The sequence below is a fragment of the Malaclemys terrapin genome, chromosome 3 (genome assembly GCF_027887155.1).
Source record: "Malaclemys terrapin pileata isolate rMalTer1 chromosome 3, rMalTer1.hap1, whole genome shotgun sequence".
Taxonomy (NCBI): domain Eukaryota; kingdom Metazoa; phylum Chordata; order Testudines; family Emydidae; genus Malaclemys; species Malaclemys terrapin.
Window position 1 is genome coordinate 76,629,224 of NC_071507.1, and position 20,957 is coordinate 76,650,180.

Consider the following 20,957-nt stretch of genomic DNA (forward strand, 5'->3'; position numbering starts at 1 on the left):
CCCTGATATGGGCCACATTTACTGAAAATTCTCTGTTGGGTAGCCCCATTTGGCTTTGACTACGGTAGTAACTCTGTCATACATATCCTGGAGAAAATGGACATATCCTTCTGGCACACCTCTCCATCTCATATTCCACCAAACTAATTCTCTTGGTACATGAGCAAACTCCTTCTCCAAGTCCACAAAGGCTATACCAAGTAGCTATCTCTTTTATCTGAACTTCTCCAGGAAGATTCATACAGCAAAAATATGGCATCAGTGATACTCCTTCCCGGCATAAATCCATACTGACCCTTCCAAATTTCAACTATTCCATGCAGTTACTTTTCAGTAATCTTCTATGCTTTCATAGCATGTGCATCAGCTTAATTGGATGATAATTAGTATACAGTGTAATATCTCCTTTCTGTTTAAAAATGGGTACTACCAAGTTTTTACATCATTCATCTGACATTTTCTCTTTCTTAAGAATATCATTGAACAGACTTGTAAAATACATGACGCCTTCCCTTCCCATCGACTTCAGCGCATTCACTGGTACTTTATCAAGCCCAGGTGCTTTCTCCTTTCTAATTTTCCTAATGCTTCTTCCTGTGTGCAACCTGTCATGCCCTGGTTCAGCCTAAATGTTGTGAGTTCCTGTCTTGGGTTCTCCTCATTCATTTTTTTTTTTTTTTTTCTTCTTCAAAATAATCTCTTCAGACTTTGCTGATTGCTAATTTCTAATATAAGCAAACTCGTTCACATCTTTCATCATTTTCTTCTCTTGCCTTAGCGAGTTTCCAGCTTGTCTTTTCTCCTTCATATCCTCCTAGTAGTTATATAGCTCATCACAGGCCAGATCTGTAGTCGTTGCAAGACTTCTTTGGGCCTCCTTTTTTCCCCTCCATATACGCCATCTTATCACTGCACAAGCCATTGGCCTGCCATCTTTTAAAGGTTACCTTTTTCTTCTCAATGGATTCTAATGATGCTGTTATAGTCTGATGGTATAAAGGCTTCCTAAACTCTATGATGACACGTAGATTTTATAAACTCTGTGGATTTCTCATAGGTTCGTATCAAATGCTTCCTATAACTAAGGCTATGATTTTGTCACGGAAGTCATGGAATCTGTGACTTCCGAAGACCTCCGTGATTTCAGCCTGCAGGTGTCTGGGAGCTGTAGGGTCCCGCCGGTGCCCACAACGGCTGGGAGCTGCAGGGGGTAACTTCTGCAGAGTTGTCAGTTCAGCACTTCTCAGGAGCCCTATATTCGGTGTGTATATGTATGTGGGGGAATTCAAAACAAAATATTGTTTGGTTTTAAGGGCTATTTCTGCATGAAAAATAGTTAACATTGTTTAAAACAAAAAATGTTAGGGGTTGCTTTAAGAGGTTTGTCCTTTCTATTGTGAACGAATTAAGATAACGTAGGCTAGCATTGTTTTTACAGGCCTAGTGATTTAAGAATGTAAGTTTCTTATTTTTGTTTGCCTTTTTTATTTTGCACACAGGAAGCTCTCTTCAGTGCTCGCTTTAGCCCACCTAGCTGTGGAGTGCAAGTTAACAGATTGTGGTACAAACCTGTAGAACAGTTCATTTTGCCAGAGGTACGTGCAGTATTCAGTTAATTTCCCATGCTGATTTGATTTGTAAGACTGGCATTTACTTTTCAACTATTTATATGTTTCAGGCATTATTTATATCTGTTAGTGGCATGAGATGGTATACCCACACTACACATTCTGGAAACTAGTATCTCTTTTTAAAGCTAATGCTCTAGAGGTTTTCATTTACTGTTCACTGCCTTAAGAAATCTCTTAAAAATGATTCAGTGGTGTGGAGCTTTTGTCTCCAAATCTTGGTCTGTAGAGGAAACACACTAAGATTCTGTGGGATAGTGTTTCCCATACAGCGGGTTATTTCCCCTTCCTTTAGGGGTGAGTACAAAGGACTATCCTGGGGGCACAGACAGATCTGTTGTTCTCTCGAGTCTCTGTTTTCATTTTGAAAACAGTAAGTCTTTATAGCTATTATGGTTGCAAAGAGAACCTTCAAAGTATGAGATGAGTGTAAACAATGCAGAAGCCTCTGCCTGAGTTTGCGAGAGCCTGAAACAGTAGCTCTGAAGTATAAACTTCCCTATTCACTTCAATGGGTACTAATTTGGATACAGATGATGGTACTTCAAATATGACTATTGTTAGTTATTTCACTGCTCTTCAAAGCATGTGAGAAAGGAGAGGAACCATCACATAATGAATTACACTATATTAGTGTTTCTCAAAGGGGGAATGTGCATAAAATACTAGCCATAGGTGAGAGAGTGCACAGAAGTTGTGTAAATTAAAACACATATGCCTTTAACAACACATCTGCCAGGGTGCAAGGGGTATGATTGGTTTCATTTTCCTGAAGTGGGGACTCAGCTTTCAAAAGTTTGGAAAACACTGCTGCGTGGGGTGGGGTGGTATTGTTAACACTATTGCTGGTTGTGAGCAGCATTAGCTAAGGTCTAAAGGCTGGGTCCTAGGTTTTGTGATCCCACTTGGGAATGGTGCCTGCAGCTTGAGATTGGGTTGTACTGTAGGGATATGGTTCCAAATGGTGCTTTTCAGGGTTGTATTGGAAGGAAGTGGTTAAACATAGTGAAAAAGAGTATGGGAAGAAAATAGAATTAACATTATTACAGTCAGGGCTTAATCCGACAGTCCTTACTCAAGTAAAACTTCTATTGATTTAAAGTGGGAATGCTGACTGGGTGACAGCTCCCTGCTGTGAGGAGCAGTTTCAGTGTGAGTTCCTAATCTCTAAATATTTCAGATATAATTGTAAAATTTGGCTTCTTTTAATTTAAATGTGTTCTTATATTGTTAAGCCAGTGCTCTAATAACTATGTCTTAAATAGAAATAGATTTCTGTCTCTGGTTTTAGGTCCTGGAAGAAATATAGTGAAGTGGTTTATATGGAAAATGTGGGAGAGAAAATGAATGCCTGAGTAAGTTAGGCATTCAGGGCCAATTTAGTCCTTAACATTATTCCACTGACTTCACAAGAGTTAATACAGGAATGAATTTGGACCTCAGTCCCCTGTGAGAGGAACTAGCAGTTGACTGGTTAGTTTATCTCAGTGTTTCTCCCCTGGGGGATCCCGACCCAAAAGGGAGTCATGGCAAGACTATTGTAGGGGGGTCATGAGAGTGGCAGCTGCTGGCCGGGCACCCAGCTCTGAAGACAGCGTTGCCGCCAGCAGCAGCGCAGAAGTAAGAGTGGAATGGTATGGGGGCGGAGGTTGTCAGCCTGAAATATTTTCAAAGCCGGGTCCCAGCAAAAAAAGTTTGAGAACCCCTGGCTTGTCTCCTTAAACTGTTTACTAGAGAGTAGCATTTTAGTGGTCTAGCTTGTCAAGTAAGCACATTTCTTGCAGTATTTTCTGTATGTAATTTAATGCTGCTTAAATTTCTTCAGGGGTAAGAAATTTAATTTAAAGTGATGTGCAGCAGATGCTGTATGTTTTTAATTTTTAGAAATATTTTGCCCAACTGTATAGTGGGATGGGATGGGTTTCTGCACAACTCAAATTTTATTCCTGTAAATCTTTGTTTTTTTCCACTATATTAAATTCCCAGGCACTTGTAATTTTTTTCCTTTTATTTTCCAGCTATAAATATTAATGCATATTCAAGCTGCGACATAAATTTGTAGAAATATAGGACTGGAAGAGACCTCAAGAAGTGATCTAGTCCATCCGTTAGTGTTGAGGCAGGACCAAGTAAACTTAGGCCATCCCTGACAGGTGTTTGTCTAACCTGTTCTAAAAACCTCTAATGATGGGGACTCCACAACCTCCCTTGGAAGTTTATTCTAGAGCTTAACTATCCTTATAGTTAGATATTAGGGAAAAACTTTCTATCCGAAATCTATCTTGCTGCAGATTAAGCCCATTACTACTTGTCCTATCCGCAGTGAGCGTGTAGAACGATTGATCAACATCCTCTTTATAACAGCCCTTAACATATTTAAAGACTTATAAAGTCCTCTCTCAGTCATCTTTGCTCAAGACTAAACATGCCAAGGTTTGTTTTTTTTATCCCTTCCTCATAAATCAGGTTTTTAACATCCTTTTATAATTGTTGTCACTCTCTTCTGGACTCTCTCCAATTTATCCACATCTTTGTTAGAGTGTGGCACCCAGAACTGGACACAGTACTGCAGCTGAGGCCTCACCAGAGCCAAGGAGTGCAGGACAGTTACCTCCCATGTCTTACATAATACACCCTAGAATGATATTAGCCATTGTTGGCTCATATTCAATTTGTGATCCATTATAACCTGCACATCCTTTTTGACAGTACTACTGCCTAGTCAGTTCCCCATGTTGTAGCTGTTCATTTGATTTTTTCCTTCCTAAATGAAATACTTTTCACTTGTCTTTATTGACGTTAATCTTGTTGAATTCACACCAGTTCTCCAATTTGTCAAGGTCATTTTACATTCGAATTCTGTCCTCCAAGGTGCTTGCAACCCCTCCCAGTTTGGTGTTATCTGCAAATTTTATAAACTAATTCTCCACAAGTCATTCATGAAATATTGAATAGTACTGGACCCAGGACAGACTTCTGCAAGTCCCCATTAGATACGTCCTCCCAGTTTGACAGTGTTTCACCGATACATTTTTTGTGTTCTGATTGAAAAAAGGTGTGAAGCATTGTTTAGAAAAGAGAGAAACTGCAAGTGCTTTTTATTGATATTTTTACTATGTTGTTGGCATTGTATATCTACAGGATGACATGATGTTTCTCGTTTGGATTGATAGGGTTTATGCTTTGTCACATAGTCTTTGTGATATTTAAGATGCTGAAGCATTGAAGACCACCCAGAAGAGATTTAATGTACATATATTGACATCCAGTTATCTGAGATCTGTTTGTAGTGAAGTGTTTAGGTGCTACAAGATTGGTACGAGACAATATCTTTCCCTACTCCTCTACATTAACAAATATTGGATTGTTCAAATTACTTCATCCGTCTTTTAACTAAAATACTGTTTTTTTTTTTTTTTTTTTTTTTTTTTGGCTCCTCCTTGTAAGAGTGAGGAAAGATGGAGGGAAATATAACTTCAGAACAAGCAGTTGGCAAGCCAGATTGTCAAAGACAGAATCAGTTGTTCATTTTCCAAATGACTGTGGAAAGAGCAAGCGAGCACAAATCAGCAAACTACTAAGGAGGGAGGGAAGGGTTCACAGATAAGTTTTAAAGAAGCATGTATTTTTTTTTTTTTTACACAGAGCTCCAGACCACTCACATGGAACTGAGACTCTGTACCATATGCAGACTGTTACTAATGAGAAATAGTCAGAACAACAAAAGGCATGGCACTGTAACATTTGGAAAGGAGTTTAACAAGATTACAGTATGTCAGTCCACCTGTTCAGTCTTCATAGTAAGTGCCAATCCTCTCCCATTGCAGAGAGGATGGACTGTAAATAGGGAGAAAACAGATGATGTGTGCTGGTAATGTTCTCCTTTCAGCATTTTTACATATGAAGTGTCCGTTAGGCAGCTTGGAATAAGAATTGCTGAAGGTTAAAGTCGTTAGTGAACTTGCTCACAAATCTCTCAAGATGTAAAGCAATAATATTTGGCACTTCTCGAACACCTTGCATTCAACGATCTCAAGCTCCAATTGATTAAGTGTCTCTCGATGACCTTTTTGAAGTGGGTATAGTAAGTATTTACATATCCCCTTTTAAAGAGGAGGAAACTGAGTCACATGCAGGCTGAGTGACTTGCCCAACGGCACATGCAGTCAAATGGCAGAGCTAGAACTAGAACCCAGATTTATTGATCTCTAAGCCAAAAATTGTTACCGTGGGAAAGGGCATCTACTAAAATACCTTGTAAATACAGATACTAGGTGAGTGCTGCTATCCAGGTTTCAAAGCCTAAGGTGATGAGGAATCCTGCTATTGACGTGAAAAAATTCTTAGTAATGGTCCACTTGTCATATTAGAATATGACAAATAATTAGAAGTAAGCAGTGTGGGGGTATTGAGCACAAAAATCAGACCAGGATGAATACTGGTTTGGTCCATGGTTCAACTATAAAATGAATTAGAAGCATCAGACGGTGGAGGATATGAGACTTTTGAAATGTGTGGCTGTGACTGAATGTCAGGCAGGCTATGGGCATAAAACTCCTATTGGTGGAGGATGTTAAAGAGCTTGAGGCAGTTGTAAGAAATCAAGCTGCACTATTTTGGATCTATCAGTAAGTGGAGACAATCCGGAGAAGAGGGGAAGGAAGGAAGGAAGGAAGAGAGTTAGGGAAAGGTCAAAGGAGAAGTAACTGGATCTGAGGCATACAGCAGCAGAGAGTTAGCAAACAGTTCTGAACATTAAGGATCTGTCTGCATTTGTAAATAAGTTTAAAACAAGATGAGGCGTTTCTGTGCTTGAATAGCTACCTTTATGTACAGTGTGTCAAAATTTTTGCTTTAGAAGATGAGGAATTGATTTAAAGCTATATCACATATTGCTTTAAACAAAATCATTTGCTTTGGTTTAACATTCATGAAACTAATGTTAATGTATTCAGTGTGTATTCTCTCGACGAAAACAGGATTACTTAAAAAAAACTATAGAACTTTAAACTTTTATTTTTATACTGCATCCCCTCTGTCCCTTCGTAACCATCTTAGAGGCTTTCAACAGAAAATAATAGTAATATTATCTGTACCGTATATCTATATATGTAGCATTTAGCAGATCAGTTTAAAGGTGGACTGAACTGCTTTTTAAAAACTAAGTTGCACATTTAGCCTCTTAGTGATATAGGATCTTAGGTTTTTTTAAAGTGTCATACAGTTTAAATAAAAAGGAAAAAAAGACAATAATTTCCTCCTTTACAGAACTCCTCACTTAACGTTGTAGTTATGCTCTTGTAAAATGCAACTTTAAGTGAAACGATGTTAAACGAATTCAATTTCCCCATAAGAATAAATGTAAATAAGGGGGTTAGGTTTCAGGGATTTTTTTTTTTTTTTTTTTTTTGCCATACAGTATAGTACTATAGTTGGGAGATCCCCCCGCCTTACCCCACACAGGCACAGCCCACTGGCACTGGAGACAATGAGGCAGGCAAGGAGGCTGAAGATGCTGTAGGCTAGGAGAAGCGCGTTGTGCAACAGCAGCGGCAGCTTCCCCTACTCTGAAAGCACGAGGGGCAGGGGACTCAACCCTTGGCCTGCCAATGCTACTCCTTCCCTCAACCCCCCACCCTTAACCTGCCTCTTCTTTCTCCCCCACCCTCCTTTACTCCACACACTGCGTCCTCACTCCTTTCCCCCCCCCCCTCCTGCCCACGGCAATCAGCTGGCTTGCAGCATTCAGGAGGGAGGGGGAGGAGCGAGGACAGAGCACACAGGCTCCCCCTCTCTCCCTCCTGAACACCGCAAGCCAGCTGATTGCCGCGGGCAGGAGGTGGGGGGATGAGGGGGGAGGTGTTGATCCACGGGGTCTGCTGGTGGATGGGAGGCGCTGGGGGGGAGCTGATAGAGGGGCTGCCAGCTGTGAACAAAGCAGGCAGCCAAACGATGTTATAGCGAAGCATTGCACAACTTTAAACTTTAAACTTTTACATGTTCTGTAATTGAACAGGGACATAAGATCAAAACATTAACCAAGAGGATGTTAAGTGGGGAGTTACTGTACTTGTATACCAAGAACTGAGGTGAGGGTTCTCTGATTCTCCTGCTACAACTCATGATACCTGTCCCGAGGGAAGAAAGGAAATTAATTCCCTGTTTCTCTCTAAGTTTTGGTGATGTCAGTGATTGTTGCGGGATCAACAGAGAGCCCTAATCTCAAGTCTTGGCAGATAACTAAAAGCCTTTCAAATTTCTTATAATTATTCTGTTCGTAATATAGGTTTTTATAGTTAATTTTTAAAAATCATTTCAGTTCACCTTTAAATAAAATTTAAAGTTTTTAAACAAAAAGGGAAAAAAATCTTTCATTATAGACTTCTGTTAAAGTTTAATATCATTCCTGATGTAGAAAAATAAGTTATTTGACTTAAAGGGACATTGTCTGGTTCTATTTCATAGGTGCTTCATTTTATTTTTAACTGATTTTATTACAGTGAAGTCTAAGTAAAAACATTATGCTATATTATAAAACCATCATTTCTGTAAAATTGATAGTTTTTTAATTAAAATTGTGATACTTCCATTTGATTCCACTCTCTAAAGTCTTTGTGTGTGTGTGTATGTATGTATGTATGTATGTATAAGACCCTATTTGAATTGCAGGATGATTGTCAAAAATTTGCAGCTGAGTTGCAGACAAGCCATGGAAAATTGCAGAAAAGTAATAATGGACCTTATTATTTGCAGTAATAAAGTCCATTATTTTATGCGATTTTCTGCAGTTGGCCGCCTGAGGATGAGAGCGGCTGTCAAAATTGCAGTATAAGCCGGATGTTGCGGAATCCGCAATTTCCACAATATTGCAAGTAGGGCCATGCGTGTGCATGTGTGTTTTTTTTTGTTTGTTTGTTTGTTTATATATATTTTTCCTGCTAATGGTGAATTGTGGTGTACTTTCTTCACAGAGTTTTGAAGGTACTATTGTGTGGGAAAGCCAGGACCTTCAAGGCCTTGTTTCTAGGAATCTTCACAAAGTGATGGTTAATGATGGAGGAGGAGTTCTCAGAGTCTCTACGGTGTGTCATCTCTTCATACTACTTGTGTTCCAATCATCAGTTATTTTTGGTAAAAGTTTAACTTAAGATCTCGTTCTGTCCCGTTTCCCGGTGCTCCTTAGGTTTCTCTGTAAATGTCCAGTCATTTCAGGTGACTCCGTCTGGCTTCCTCTATTGGTTTAATTTTCAACTTACCCCCACCTTGGCATCCAGCCCTTTGGTGAACAAAGAAAATGGTGCCACTGACTGTATTAAAGACCTATTTTCCACTCTGCATGGAAGTAAAGTTCACCCCTCCCTTTTATGGACTTCAAAACTAAAGGGTCAAATTCACTGCAGCTGAATCTGCCAGCAGTGAATTCTGTCCAGTTACGGACAATCCTAAAATAATGAATTCTCTTTCCTTGTCACCACTTTCTGCTGATTCACAAACAGCATGCTGAGCCATTATAGTTTAACCCTTTCCTCTGAATTTCAAATCTAACTTTCTAGTATGATGAGAGGATGGAATAGAACACAGAAATTAATGCTACAATTTCCAAAGCTGCCTCTGTTTTGGATGCCTCATGGCTGTTAATTTTAATGTCAATAGAGCACATTAATCCCTAAGGCATTTTTTAAAATCTCATCCTAAAATTATAATTAAAGTCTTAGTCTTTTACATATGCAGATATCTAAAGAAATGTACTGTACATAGTTATTCTTAGTTGTTGCATCAAGTTTTGTAGTTAGAAGGAATTAGCTCAACTTTTGCTACTGACACATTTCTCTTTTTGTAATGTTTTTAATCAATCTCTGACAGACAGGGGAAGGTTCATGGCCACATGAATTCACAGATGGTGTGGAAGGAATAGCAGGAGGCTTTATTTACACTATTCAAGGTAAGTCTGGAAAAAATGTAGTAGAGCATCTCTCTATCCTGCGATAGAACATTTAAACGACAGCTCTGACATGAATGATCGATCTGTGTCCAATATTAATTTGATTGACTAAGAAGTTCTACTTTTAGTTTATTCCTCTCTCATATAAGTCCTGTACTAAATAAAATTTTGTTGACATGCTGACATCTTTAGTTGCTCCTTACCACCCAGCTAAGCCAATTTTTATCTCTTTGCTGTCTTTTTATTAACGCAATAACCTTTTCCCCTTCTGTCCAAACAGATTTCCCTGTCCCCGTCCTTAATTCTTGTTGTCAAAAGACCAAGTTAAAGAAAAAAGTTCTACATTGGTTGCCTTTAAGAAGTCAATTTGTGCTAACAGTTACCACTTTTTCCCTATATTTAGAATAGAAAATAACTGCAGTTTCTCTTGCAACACTGTGGAGCAGTTGTTGGCTAATGGTGACATTAAAGCTAAAGTGGGCTTGCTTTTCCCAGCAATGCTGTTGCCCTTTGCACCCATTTCAGCAGATTGTGTGTGAGCCTCTGGGAGCCCTTTCAAACTCTGCATGGTCTCTGGGCCACCTAGCGCTGAAGCTGGCACCACAGAGCAGCTGCTATAATGGAAAAACTGAGTTGGCTCTGTATTAACACTTTTGAAAAGTGAGGCTGGTTTGTCTGCCCTGGCATAAGGAAAAGCAGAAATGTATTTTTCTCAAGTAAAATAACTAACTAACTTAGTTTTAAAATGTGATTTGGGGGCACACAAACCAGCTTCAGCCTATAAAAACTTTTCAGTGAATTAAAGCTTCACTACAAGACGAAAATAAGGGAATAATAGATCCAGTTCTGGGCTTTTCTCTGAGCTAGTAAGTGCCTGTCTACACTACTTTGCTGTGTGTAATCGGATTGTAACATGGTTGACTCCACACAACAGTTAATACAGTGTCAGACACCAAACCACATTCAAGCGCCATTTCCGTGCTGAGTAGATAGGCCTGGCAGATATGATTGAGCAGTCTAATCTCCCATACATCTGTGCAGGAGGATCTTAAAGTGCATTGAAACCCTGTGTAAAACCTGCCTCCTCCTTCTCCCACCCTTACTTCTGCACTGCCTTCAGAACTGGATGGCTGGAGAGCAGTGGCTGTTGGCTGGGTACCCAGCTCTGAGGGCAGCGCTGCCACCAGCTGCAGCACAGAAGTAAAGGTGGCAATACCAGACCATGCCATCCTGCCTTCTGTGCTGCTGCTGGCGGCGGCTCTCCCTTCAGAGCTGGGCGCCCAGCCAGCAGCTGCTGCTCTCCAGCTGCCCAGGTCTGAAGGCAGCGCTGCTGCCAGAAGCAATGCAGAAGTAAGGTAGCAGTACCGCAACCTCCCCCTACAATAACCTTGCGACCCTGCCCCCCCGTAACTCGTCTTGCGGTCAGGACTTCCGACAATTACAACGCAGTGAAATTTCAGATTTAAATAGCTGAAATCATTAAATTTATTATTTTTAAAATCCTCTGACTGTGAAATTGACCAAAATGGACCGTGAATTTGGTATATGTATGACTCCTTCTCCCCCCGGTCCAACTTATTGTCTGCAACTTTTGCTTTTTATCATTGTAAACTTGTAAAATTAGTGTCTTCATTTTTAAAAAAGAATTGCAAAATTTCCTAAATCCAGATTTTGGCTGGATGCTTACTGATAAAATAAATACGTAAACATGCTGCTTCTAGTACAAGAAAAATATACACAGCTGTATGTAGTGTACTGCACGTGGATATTAACCGATGTGTAATTTTGGCTATGTATGATTTCTCCTCCTTCCCATTCAGAAGGTGATGCTCTTTTACAAAGCCTTCATACTCGCCCTGAGAGGTTTGTAAACCACTTAAAAAACCTTGAAGAAGAGGATGCATTATTGAAGGAAGAAAGCAGCGCCTATGGTGATATTGTTTTTGTAGACGTTGTTGACACCTACAGAAATGTTCCAGCCAAATTACTGAACTTCTACCGATGGTAGGTGGGGAAAAAAGTATTTTTTTATTAAGGATTTCCCTGGTTATTTCTGGTGCCAGATAGTCCTTGAGATGCTGTATTCTGAAAATTTACACAACATAACATAACAAAATTATTTACTCTTTTCATTGTTTTTGTTTTGTTTAGTTTTCACACTATAAGGGACAAAATTGTATTACTCCATCTGGTGATTAAAAGTGAGGGCTCAGTTTTTAGGATTGATCTTTACTGACTGAACTCCTTCCCTTCCCCACCCCAAATATCTATAAAAACAAATTTCTGCTCCACAAATCCAAATATGCAAGTTAGAGTTAAATCTTGCCCACAATCCTACCTGGGATGTTTGTTAACAGCATGAAATCACAATCTGAAGACCAGCAGCTTAAATTTTAAATGCTGGCTGTCAGCCTGATTACAAACAGAAGGCCTGACCCAAAGCCCATGGAAGTCAACAGAAAGACTGGCACTGACCGCAGTGGGCTTTGGATCAGGACCAAAGGGTTCAACCCTGTCAAGTCCTGAGCACCCTCAATTTCCATTGCAAGGTAGATTTCAGCTTGAAGTGCTCAGTGTCTCCTGGGACCTGGGCTCTAGCACCCAAGGTGGGAGAGGCTCAGCACTCAGACCAGAAAGGCTTCCAAATAGCTTTGAGCACCCTTTGTCATCACAACAATCACGCAAGCGCTGCCTGCTACTGCCAGAGCCCTCTGTCTTGTGTGAAAATAGGGTCTAAACATGAATGACTGAAGCATCAATCCAGAACGTGAATTGAAAAAGCAATTGATAATACACGTAAACTCCTTGGAGTAAAATGTATTTTAAAGGTTTCAATTTCTTGGAGACTTTACCCATAAAAGCTGAAAAAACACAGCCTTTTATTCTAAAAATTAGGGTTTTTTTTTATTTTAAAGTCTGTTTGGTTTCAGTACATTTGCACAACATACATGTATTGGAAGATATGAAGCTGAGTAATTATCAAAAACAAACACCAGAGAACTTTGTTCCAGTTCTAAGCTCAGTTTACAATATATCTGGGTATTTATTACTATTATTTGTAAACAACAATCCCATTCCCAAAGGTATGTGCTTAACCTTGCGCACACACAAGTGAGTAATCCCATTGCAGGATCAAGTCCTCAATGAGTAATACAATCAGAATTGAGTCATCGAGACTTTAAAAACAGCATTGATCATTAACTGGAGAACATTTAACTGAAAAGTTCAAGCATATTTGATAGCACCTCTTGCATATAAATAGTCTAAGAAGATCTGTTTAGATATGTTCAGCAAATCTCCTACAACTATGCATATATATTCCAAAATATATGCTTTTACATCAGAAAAGACAAGGGGCTTGGTTCTCTGTTCACACTCTTGTAAATAAGGAGTAACTATTGAAGCCACTGGAATGACTAATGTTTAACTTGGGCTGATTCTTCCCTTGTTAAATAATAACTTTAAATGCTACCTGTGGTGTTTGTTTTTTTTCAAGCCACCAAAGGAATGTGCCAAATAGTGTAGAATACACAAATGAGAAACAGAAGAACACTTCTGATTGCTAAAAGGGGAAATAAAGTTGACGTTGTCTAACTCTCTGTGGTGACTGGTTGCCCATTAGCAGAAAATCATTTCTTTTTCAGTAATAAAGGATTTAAGGAAAACAGTTTGCTCCTTAGGGGAAGTGAATATATAGGAATGTCCTTCAAAACATAGCCTATTTTTCTGGATAAACCAAGGAATAATCTCACTCTAATTCTTTGAGTTTCTCCCTACAGTCAGCTTCTCTATCTGTAAAATAATGTATGTACCTCACAGGGATGTTAAGGATTGCCCATTTAATATTTGGAGAGTGCTTTACAGAGGGTAAGCACCAAATTATTACTAATCATTCCTTGTAAACTTTCCTAGTTGCACTACCCTTGAACCAACTGTTCTCATACAGAAGGCTAGCTGGACCATCAGCCCTTTATACAACCTCTGGCATTAATAGCTGTGATGTAGTCCTCAGCAGGAGTTCATATCCTTTTGAGGTCAGTACTGTTTTAGACAGATTCATTGCAAGTTAAACCCATCAGCTGTAAGGGATAGCAAAAATCCTACCTCAGGTTCCTTTCATATAGAAAAAACATAAAAGGAAGAGGACAAATGGCTTACCTCTCCAAGGGGTCCTTTCACTGTTTATGTTGCGGAGTTGTAATGCAGTTTAAATTTTTTTCCCAGTAAATCATCACCATTTTTTTTTTGGCAACAGGACAGTAGAATCAGCTAACTTTGATTTGTTGCTGAAGACAGATGATGACTGTTACATAAATTTGGAAGCTGTGTTCAACAGGATAATGCACGAAAAACTCGACAGGCCAAATATCTGGTGGGGCAAGTGAGTCTCAAACTCTTCTGTTTACTGGGTTTTTCATGGATCTTTTAATTTCTCCATGTCTATGGAACGTTTTACTGCTGTAAAATTCTTTTCAGCAGTCTCCTTATGGAGCCCCGCTTGTGCCCACTTCAAGTCACTAGTAAAGCTCCATAATTTCAGTCAGGGCAGGTCTGGATCCTGAGTTGCAGAAGCCAGATGATAATTGTTCTAGAATGTGCCCTTACAATAGCTAGAACTCTTTCTCCCCTCTGATACTGGGCTAGAACATGCGTTGGGTAGCACATAACATTTCTCTGTAGCATATAGGAAGTAGTAGGTAATAAATATTTCTGTGCAGAAATAAGGTGAAGTTAAAAACTGCAAGCATGTACTGACATACCGTTGTTTTGAATTTTACCTTTTTTTCAGGGCAGTATGACTTTTTCTGGTTGATTTTTTGGAAATGGGTTGTGTACCATGGGACAAAATTGGCTTTATAGTCGGGTGCCCCATGTATTCTGCAGCGTATACATGGGAAAAAAGTCAATATTACCTATTTTACTACTGATCGTGTTACCAGAAACCTCCAGCTAATGTGCTTATCCCAAACCACCCACCACATCATTCTAGTTGCCAAGAAATCCCAACTGTCCTCTATCCACAAGCTAAAATGCCAGCTTTGCCCCACTGACAGCTTTACAAGGCAGCTATGGATTGTCAATGTAAAATAATCTGTGACACACTGAAAGTTGAGTTTACTATTGTAAAAAAGAAATACAAATTTTAACAGTGAAGTTAATTAATCCTGGGAATTGTTTACCAACAGATATGGTGAATCACTTTAAAATCTTTAATCAAGATTGGATGGCTCTCTCTGATGTAGCTCAACCAGGAGTTACAGACATGATGCAGCAATTACTGGGTAAAATTCTATGGTCTGTGTTGTTCTGGAAATCAGATTAGATTATCACATTCTCATATTTTAATGAAAATGGTTTAAAAATACCAGAATGTTCCAAGCTGCAACTCTAGTGTGCCAGGGAAACCAGGGGTCTAGGCTCAGAATTTACATTCATCTTGCAGTGGCCTTACTTATAATGGAAACTCTGTCACCCCATTAAGAACTGCAGACACACAGGACCAGATTAATCTGTGGCATTACTTCCTTGGCTTCAGTGGTAGTGTCCGCAGATATCAGTGGCAGGTTGGTCAAATGAGTTTTAAGGGTGGCTTCCCTGTGCAACTGATTCTGATCTCTTCAAGTTGTAAAAGAAGAGTAACTCCTTGAAGTCAAGGGTGTAAAAAAAAGTTTAGAATTTGGCTTTGTTATGAATTAAGATTAAAGAAAAACGGGGCTTTGGAGATTTTTAATGATGATAATTAGCAGGCCTACCCAGGAAAGTCTGTCTAACCTTCAAACTGAAAGAGTCAGTATCCGCTGCATAGGGTAGGTCCCATCCTTACCTTCATGTCCTGGTAACTGACAGGCTCGAAACCTCACCCAGACTTTTTTGCAAAATATCACATTGTATGAACTCATTTAGATTCTTGCTGCTGTCTACTCCTAACTCAAACTGACTGTTGAGAGCTTTCAGCTTCTCCCAGTTACCTCTATACTGAGGCCAGTAATTTGTGTATGACTAAAACATCTTCCAAAAAGGCATGTAGTCTTGGATCTGAAGACTTGAAGAGATGGAGCCACCACTTCCCCTTAACTCTTGCTCCTTTTAGCTATGATTTGCCTATGATGACGCCTAAAAACTGCCAAGACCAAACTGTAGTCGGGCACACTGCTCAATAAAATGTGAATTGAGTGAGCTTAACAGAGTCCTCTGAAACTGAAGAAAGTATTTAAAATTGGTTACCTGAAAGATGCTATTCAGGAAGCATCCTTGACACAGGCAAAATATTAAGGATCTTCAATTCAGATTAAACTCCACTATTTGTCTGTGTTTACACAGGTTACCTAGTATCGCCTCTCCAGAAGTACACAGTCCACGCCATCTGGTGTTTAACAGGAGATGCTGTTAACACCTTAAATTACAATAATGTGACTTTAATTGGATGCGGAAATGTTAAACGCAATTTCAGGCTAATCCCTCGGCAGCATTTTTGTAAACTCTTTTTCCCCGGTGATGCTGATGTCTTGGGGGTATCATCATGTTACAGAAGCCCTACTGGCCTGGAAGGTGGGGCTGATTAAAGTTATGGCTATGCTGCAGTCGGAGGCATGATTTTTAGCATGGGCTGCTATTCCCATTCTAGCCTGGCTAAAAATAGCAGTGGTGTGGGCTCTCCAAGCATGCTAGAGTCTTACTTGCAGTGCTAGCCTGCGCTGCTGCATCTTCACTGCTATTTTTAGCCATGCTAGTTAGGTTAAAGCTCTGCCAGCCTGTGCTGCAATCACACCTGCGATTGCAGCATGGCCATACCCTTGATATTTCCGGTGCTTGGCACTACTTGACAGAGCCGAAACGTCCTATGAATTTTCTTGAGTATCTCAGACATTTCATTTCATTATATAAGCAACCAAGTACCTGAGTTATCGTGTTCTTAAGCATTGTGTAGGAAAATAACGGAATATGCTAACGTTCAGTAAAGGCAAAATTGTAATAACCGAAAATTTTAGCAATAAATTAGAATAATTTTATTAATTCCCTATAGAGGTCTATAGCCTACATTTGGTACATGGCATTCAGATTTTCTCATGGTAGAATCCATTGTCTCTGATGGATATACAGCAAACACCCATAAATCATTAAATTGCAGTCCTGAATGCATGATGTTTGCCTTCTATCTTGCTATGGCTTGATGGCATCTAAATATACTTAAGGCTTTGCTTAGCAAAATTTATTAAGAATCACTGCTTGTTGGTAACTAGCCTAAGCAGAAAAGGTCTCAACCACTTGCAGCTGCGTACTGTTGGGTGAATATCAGTGCTTATTAAACAGAGATTGCTAACAGTGACTAGAGCCAGCCATTGTGTGGGCATGTAGTGTGATAGTTTCGTGCTCACCTCACCTCTGCCAATCCATGTCAGTCTTCAGCTGTTCAGTTCTAAGCATCCCCCCCACTGCAACTGACATGCCAGTGTGTAATGGCTCTCTGGGCCATAAAAACTCACTTAGCTTTTGATTGACCTAAGCCATGTTAGGCCCTGTTTCTAAATCGTAACAGCCTGGCACAGTGACACAATTATGGCAGCTGGCTGTGATTACATCTAGGACCTGTTCATAAAAATACTTAGTTCTTATATAGCACTTTTCAACTGTGCTTTTTAAAACATTGTTTGAAGGTGGGTAAATACTATTATTCCCATGTATAGGGAATTGTGGTATTTTAAGATTGAGCAGGGAAGAAAAGACACTGGGGCCATATTAAGCCCTTTGAGGGGTTGTATTTTAAAGGACAGACCTGTGAGAGGAAGTCATCCCAGGGTGGAAGTTTGTGGTTTGAAAAAGAACGCAGGCAGCTGACTGGCTAGGGCTTGGGACCAGAGCCTAGAAGTGTGATTAAATCCAGGTTTCCCTCTCAACTGGGCCCAGGGGGATGATGGGGTTAGTAGGCCTTCATCCTAAGTATGCTGGGAGCGGGGAATAGGAACAGTCTCCCTCACAATAGGAGGGAGCTTGGCGCCTCTGACAGTATGTCGCACAGCCTGGATAGATGGGCTCAAGCTAGCATACCAGATATAGCTGTGTGGGTGTTGCAGCTTGGGTGAGTAGCCTGGCTCCACTGGAGCTATACCATCCACACTGCTATTTAGCATGCTAGCTTGAGCCCTGTTTAGCCCTTAGGGTATGTCTATGCAGCAATTCAACACCTGCAGCTGACTTGGGCTTGCAGGCTGTAAGACTGCAATGTAGATGTTGGGGCTTGGGTCAGAGCTTGAGCTCTGGGACCCCACCAGGGGGGAGGGTCCTGGAGCCTGAACATCTTCATAGCAATTTTGCAGCCCAAGCCTGAGTCAGCTGACACAAGCCAGCTGTGGGTGTTGCATTGCTGGGTAGACATACCCTTAGAAACCAGGAAAGCTCTCCTTTTTCACTCCCTTCCCCTTTAACTGATCTTTGAGGGAAGGGCTGAAGACAGAATCAGGAACAAGGAAGTGAACGTGGGGAAGGGGTGATTTTACTATTTTTAAACTTAGACTTCAGTTTGTATGTTTGTTAGGATTTTACCAGCAGCCTGCGGGGGAGAGTCGGGCCTGTCTGGAGAAAGGAAACCTTGGTGGATAAAACCTGTTGCTTTTTTTTTCTAAAAGCACTAAATGGGTGTGGCCTGCAGTGAATGTCTGCCCGGTAAGCACCATTTTGCAGCTGGGGAAACTGAGGCACGGGGCAGTTACATGACTTGTCAAAGGTCAAACAGCAAAGCAGTGATGCATTTGAAATTAGAAACCCAGGTCTGGTGCCCTGACACCTTGAGTTGAATACTGTGGTGGCTCACATGAAGAAAGGTGATTTCTATTCTTACCAGGATCCCACATTATTATTTTGATTTCTGCAAAATTAGCCATGTTTGAAGGATAACAAATCTCCCTTTTGCTGCCTGACTCTTTCCCCTTGATTCCTATTTTTAGGAGGACATTTGTTTGGTATCAGTGGACCAATATGTTTATCATCACTGTAACTGCATGCACCTGTTGTATTTGTCATAAGTAAAACAAAAGAGTATGGGGTAGGGATTTTGACAGGTAGGGCACGATGGTGTTGGTTTAACACATCTCTTGTCAGTGAATTTGTACTTCATTAACTGAAGCTGGTAGCAGTGCAGATGCACACTAGAGTTAAGTATGCTAGCATTGCTTTTTTCTGTTAGGCAGGCAGTGTAGACCTAGCCTGATTTGGCGGGTAGAGATTGATCTTCTGGGATCGATTTATTGCGTCTCATCTGGACGCGATGAAGCGCTCCCCGTCGACTGCGGAACTCCTGCTCGCCAAGAGGAGGAAACTCTGTCGACGGGGGAAGCTTTCCTGCGCTGTGTGGACCTGTAGTAAGTAAACGTAGTTCAATCTAGGAAACGTTGACTTCAGCTATGCTATTCTCGTAGCTGAAGTTGCGTTTCCTAGATCGATCCCATGCCCCAGTGTGGACCAAGCCTTCGTGTGTTTACAAATTTTCTTAGAGGAAATAAACAGGGCATAAGTGCCTCTTTGAAATTAAATGTTTCAATGATACTCTTAACATGGTAAGCTTTATGGTGAAATAGGACTATCTGAATCATAACTCCAGGAAAAGTTTTCTACACTTTTTCTTAGAATTTATTACTTAGTTTGCTTCAGTTGTATTGACTAAACTGCATGGATTCTTGGAGCTTTTTATAAATATCTTCTTCAAAAGCAGTTTGCATGATTATTTTGATCTTAAGTTTCAGACTAAATTGGGCAGTTGATCGGACAGGGAAGTGGCAAGAACTGGAGTATCCCAGTCCAGCATACCCTGCCTTTGCCTGTGGGTCTGGTTATGTTATCTCCAAAGACATTGTTCAATGGTTGGCAAGCAACTCTGACCGACTCAAGACATACCAGGTACTTAAGCCCCATGCTAAAAACACCCACAAAACCTTAAGGTCTCCCATTCCCCCTACCCTTCTCTCACACCACACCTTTGATTCTGGAATTAGACTTGTTAGCTCTGGCTAACTTGTAGATTTTTATGTTGAGAGATTTGAGATTAGGAGCTCCTGAGTTCTAACCCCACTCTTGCATTGGCTCCCTCTGTTGCCTTGGAAGTCACTGTGACCATATTTGCCTTAGTTTCCTAACCTGTAAAATCCACCATTTTAATACACAGCTTCCTCAGCAATGTTGGGAGGAGTGGGTGATATTTTTAAAAGATGCTCAGAAGAAACTACATTTAAGAAATAATACTAACATTTTACTTGTTCAGTCAGTGGACAAGAGACTTTAGTTCAGAATTTCACGCTTGGGTGCATTTCCAAGTAATTATTTCCCAAGGCTAATGTTTGTTTTTAAAATACATCTACAGGGTGAAGATGTGAGTATGGGCATTTGGATGGCAGCTATAGGGCCTAAACGATATCAGGTGAGCAAGTCTGCAGAAATTCTGTTTTTCATGGTACAGTAGCATGGCTCTTAAACCAAGTTGAGCAGCCCCTAGAAAATACAATTTTCCTCATCATGGAAGGCATTCCTGCAGTAGCTATTACAATGCATGAACAAGTGTCTCAATTTTTTTTTTTAATTCACATGAGCAGTTCAATATACAAACATTTCCATCACACCTTCTCCCATCTAATTAAAAAAATAATTATTTCTTGGTGCATATAGAATAAAATCTTATATTATTACTGGGTGACTTCCTTTTCATTAAATAGCTACATCTCAAATTGTGCTATTTGTTATCATACTAACCTCAGGCAGAGGGGTTATATGAATACATTGTTTGGGACACTTGTCTTTCCAGTTTCCAACACCACTCCTATTAACAATAGTTTGTCAAGAGTTTCTACTCAGTGTCTGGTTAACCAAGGGGTCGGCAACCTTTCAGAAGTGGTATGCCAAGTCTTCATTTATTCACTCTAATTTAAGGTTTCTTTCTATAAGTCTATAATATTTACTTTACATGCAACAATAGTTTAGTTATATAAGGTTTTTAAAATGTTTAAGAAGCTTCATTTAAAATTAAATTAAAATGCGGGCAGTGTGAGTGCCACTGACAATCAGCTTCGGCACATGTGACATAGGTTGACCAATCAGGCTTCAGTGGTAACATGTAATATGTGAATCACCTGGCCAGATCAGACCACAGGAAAGTGTATCCATCCCCACATACATATTGTGACCATTATGAAATTATTTGATCCACAGGAAAATTTCTAGCACTCATCAGTCAGGGGCTGGCTTATGCCCTGATGCATCTGTAAGATGTCTGACAATTCATCTGAGGGTTTTAATCATATACACACTGCTTACATTGTTAATTACTGGCATATTAGTATGTGTGTGATTTAGTGCACGTAAAATATGGTCCCTTTCCAAAAAAGCCAACTGAAATCCTTGTC

The 20,957-nt window shown here is 40.1% G+C and overlaps 1 protein-coding gene across 6 annotated transcripts in view; it reads left to right on the plus strand.

Annotated features, from left to right (window-relative positions):
• B3GALNT2 (beta-1,3-N-acetylgalactosaminyltransferase 2) overlaps positions 1-20,957 on the plus strand; it is a 37,730-nt gene that overhangs the window by 15,987 nt on the left and 786 nt on the right. For 3 of the 6 annotated variants that reach the window (XM_054022327.1, XM_054022329.1, XM_054022325.1), the window contains exons 5-11: positions 1,500-1,595; positions 8,600-8,710; positions 9,492-9,570; positions 11,391-11,574; positions 13,826-13,951; positions 19,302-19,461; positions 19,922-19,978. In XM_054022327.1, coding sequence (XP_053878302.1) covers positions 1,500-1,595; positions 8,600-8,710; positions 9,492-9,570; positions 11,391-11,574; positions 13,826-13,951; positions 19,302-19,461; positions 19,922-19,978 — 813 coding nt within the window. Of the gene's footprint in view, positions 1-1,499; positions 1,596-8,599; positions 8,711-9,491; positions 9,571-11,390; positions 11,575-13,825; positions 13,952-14,756; positions 14,866-19,301; positions 19,462-19,921; positions 19,979-20,957 lie in introns of those variants that run through there. The other 3 variants (XR_008444369.1, XR_008444370.1, XM_054022326.1) reach the window with 3 other exon arrangements.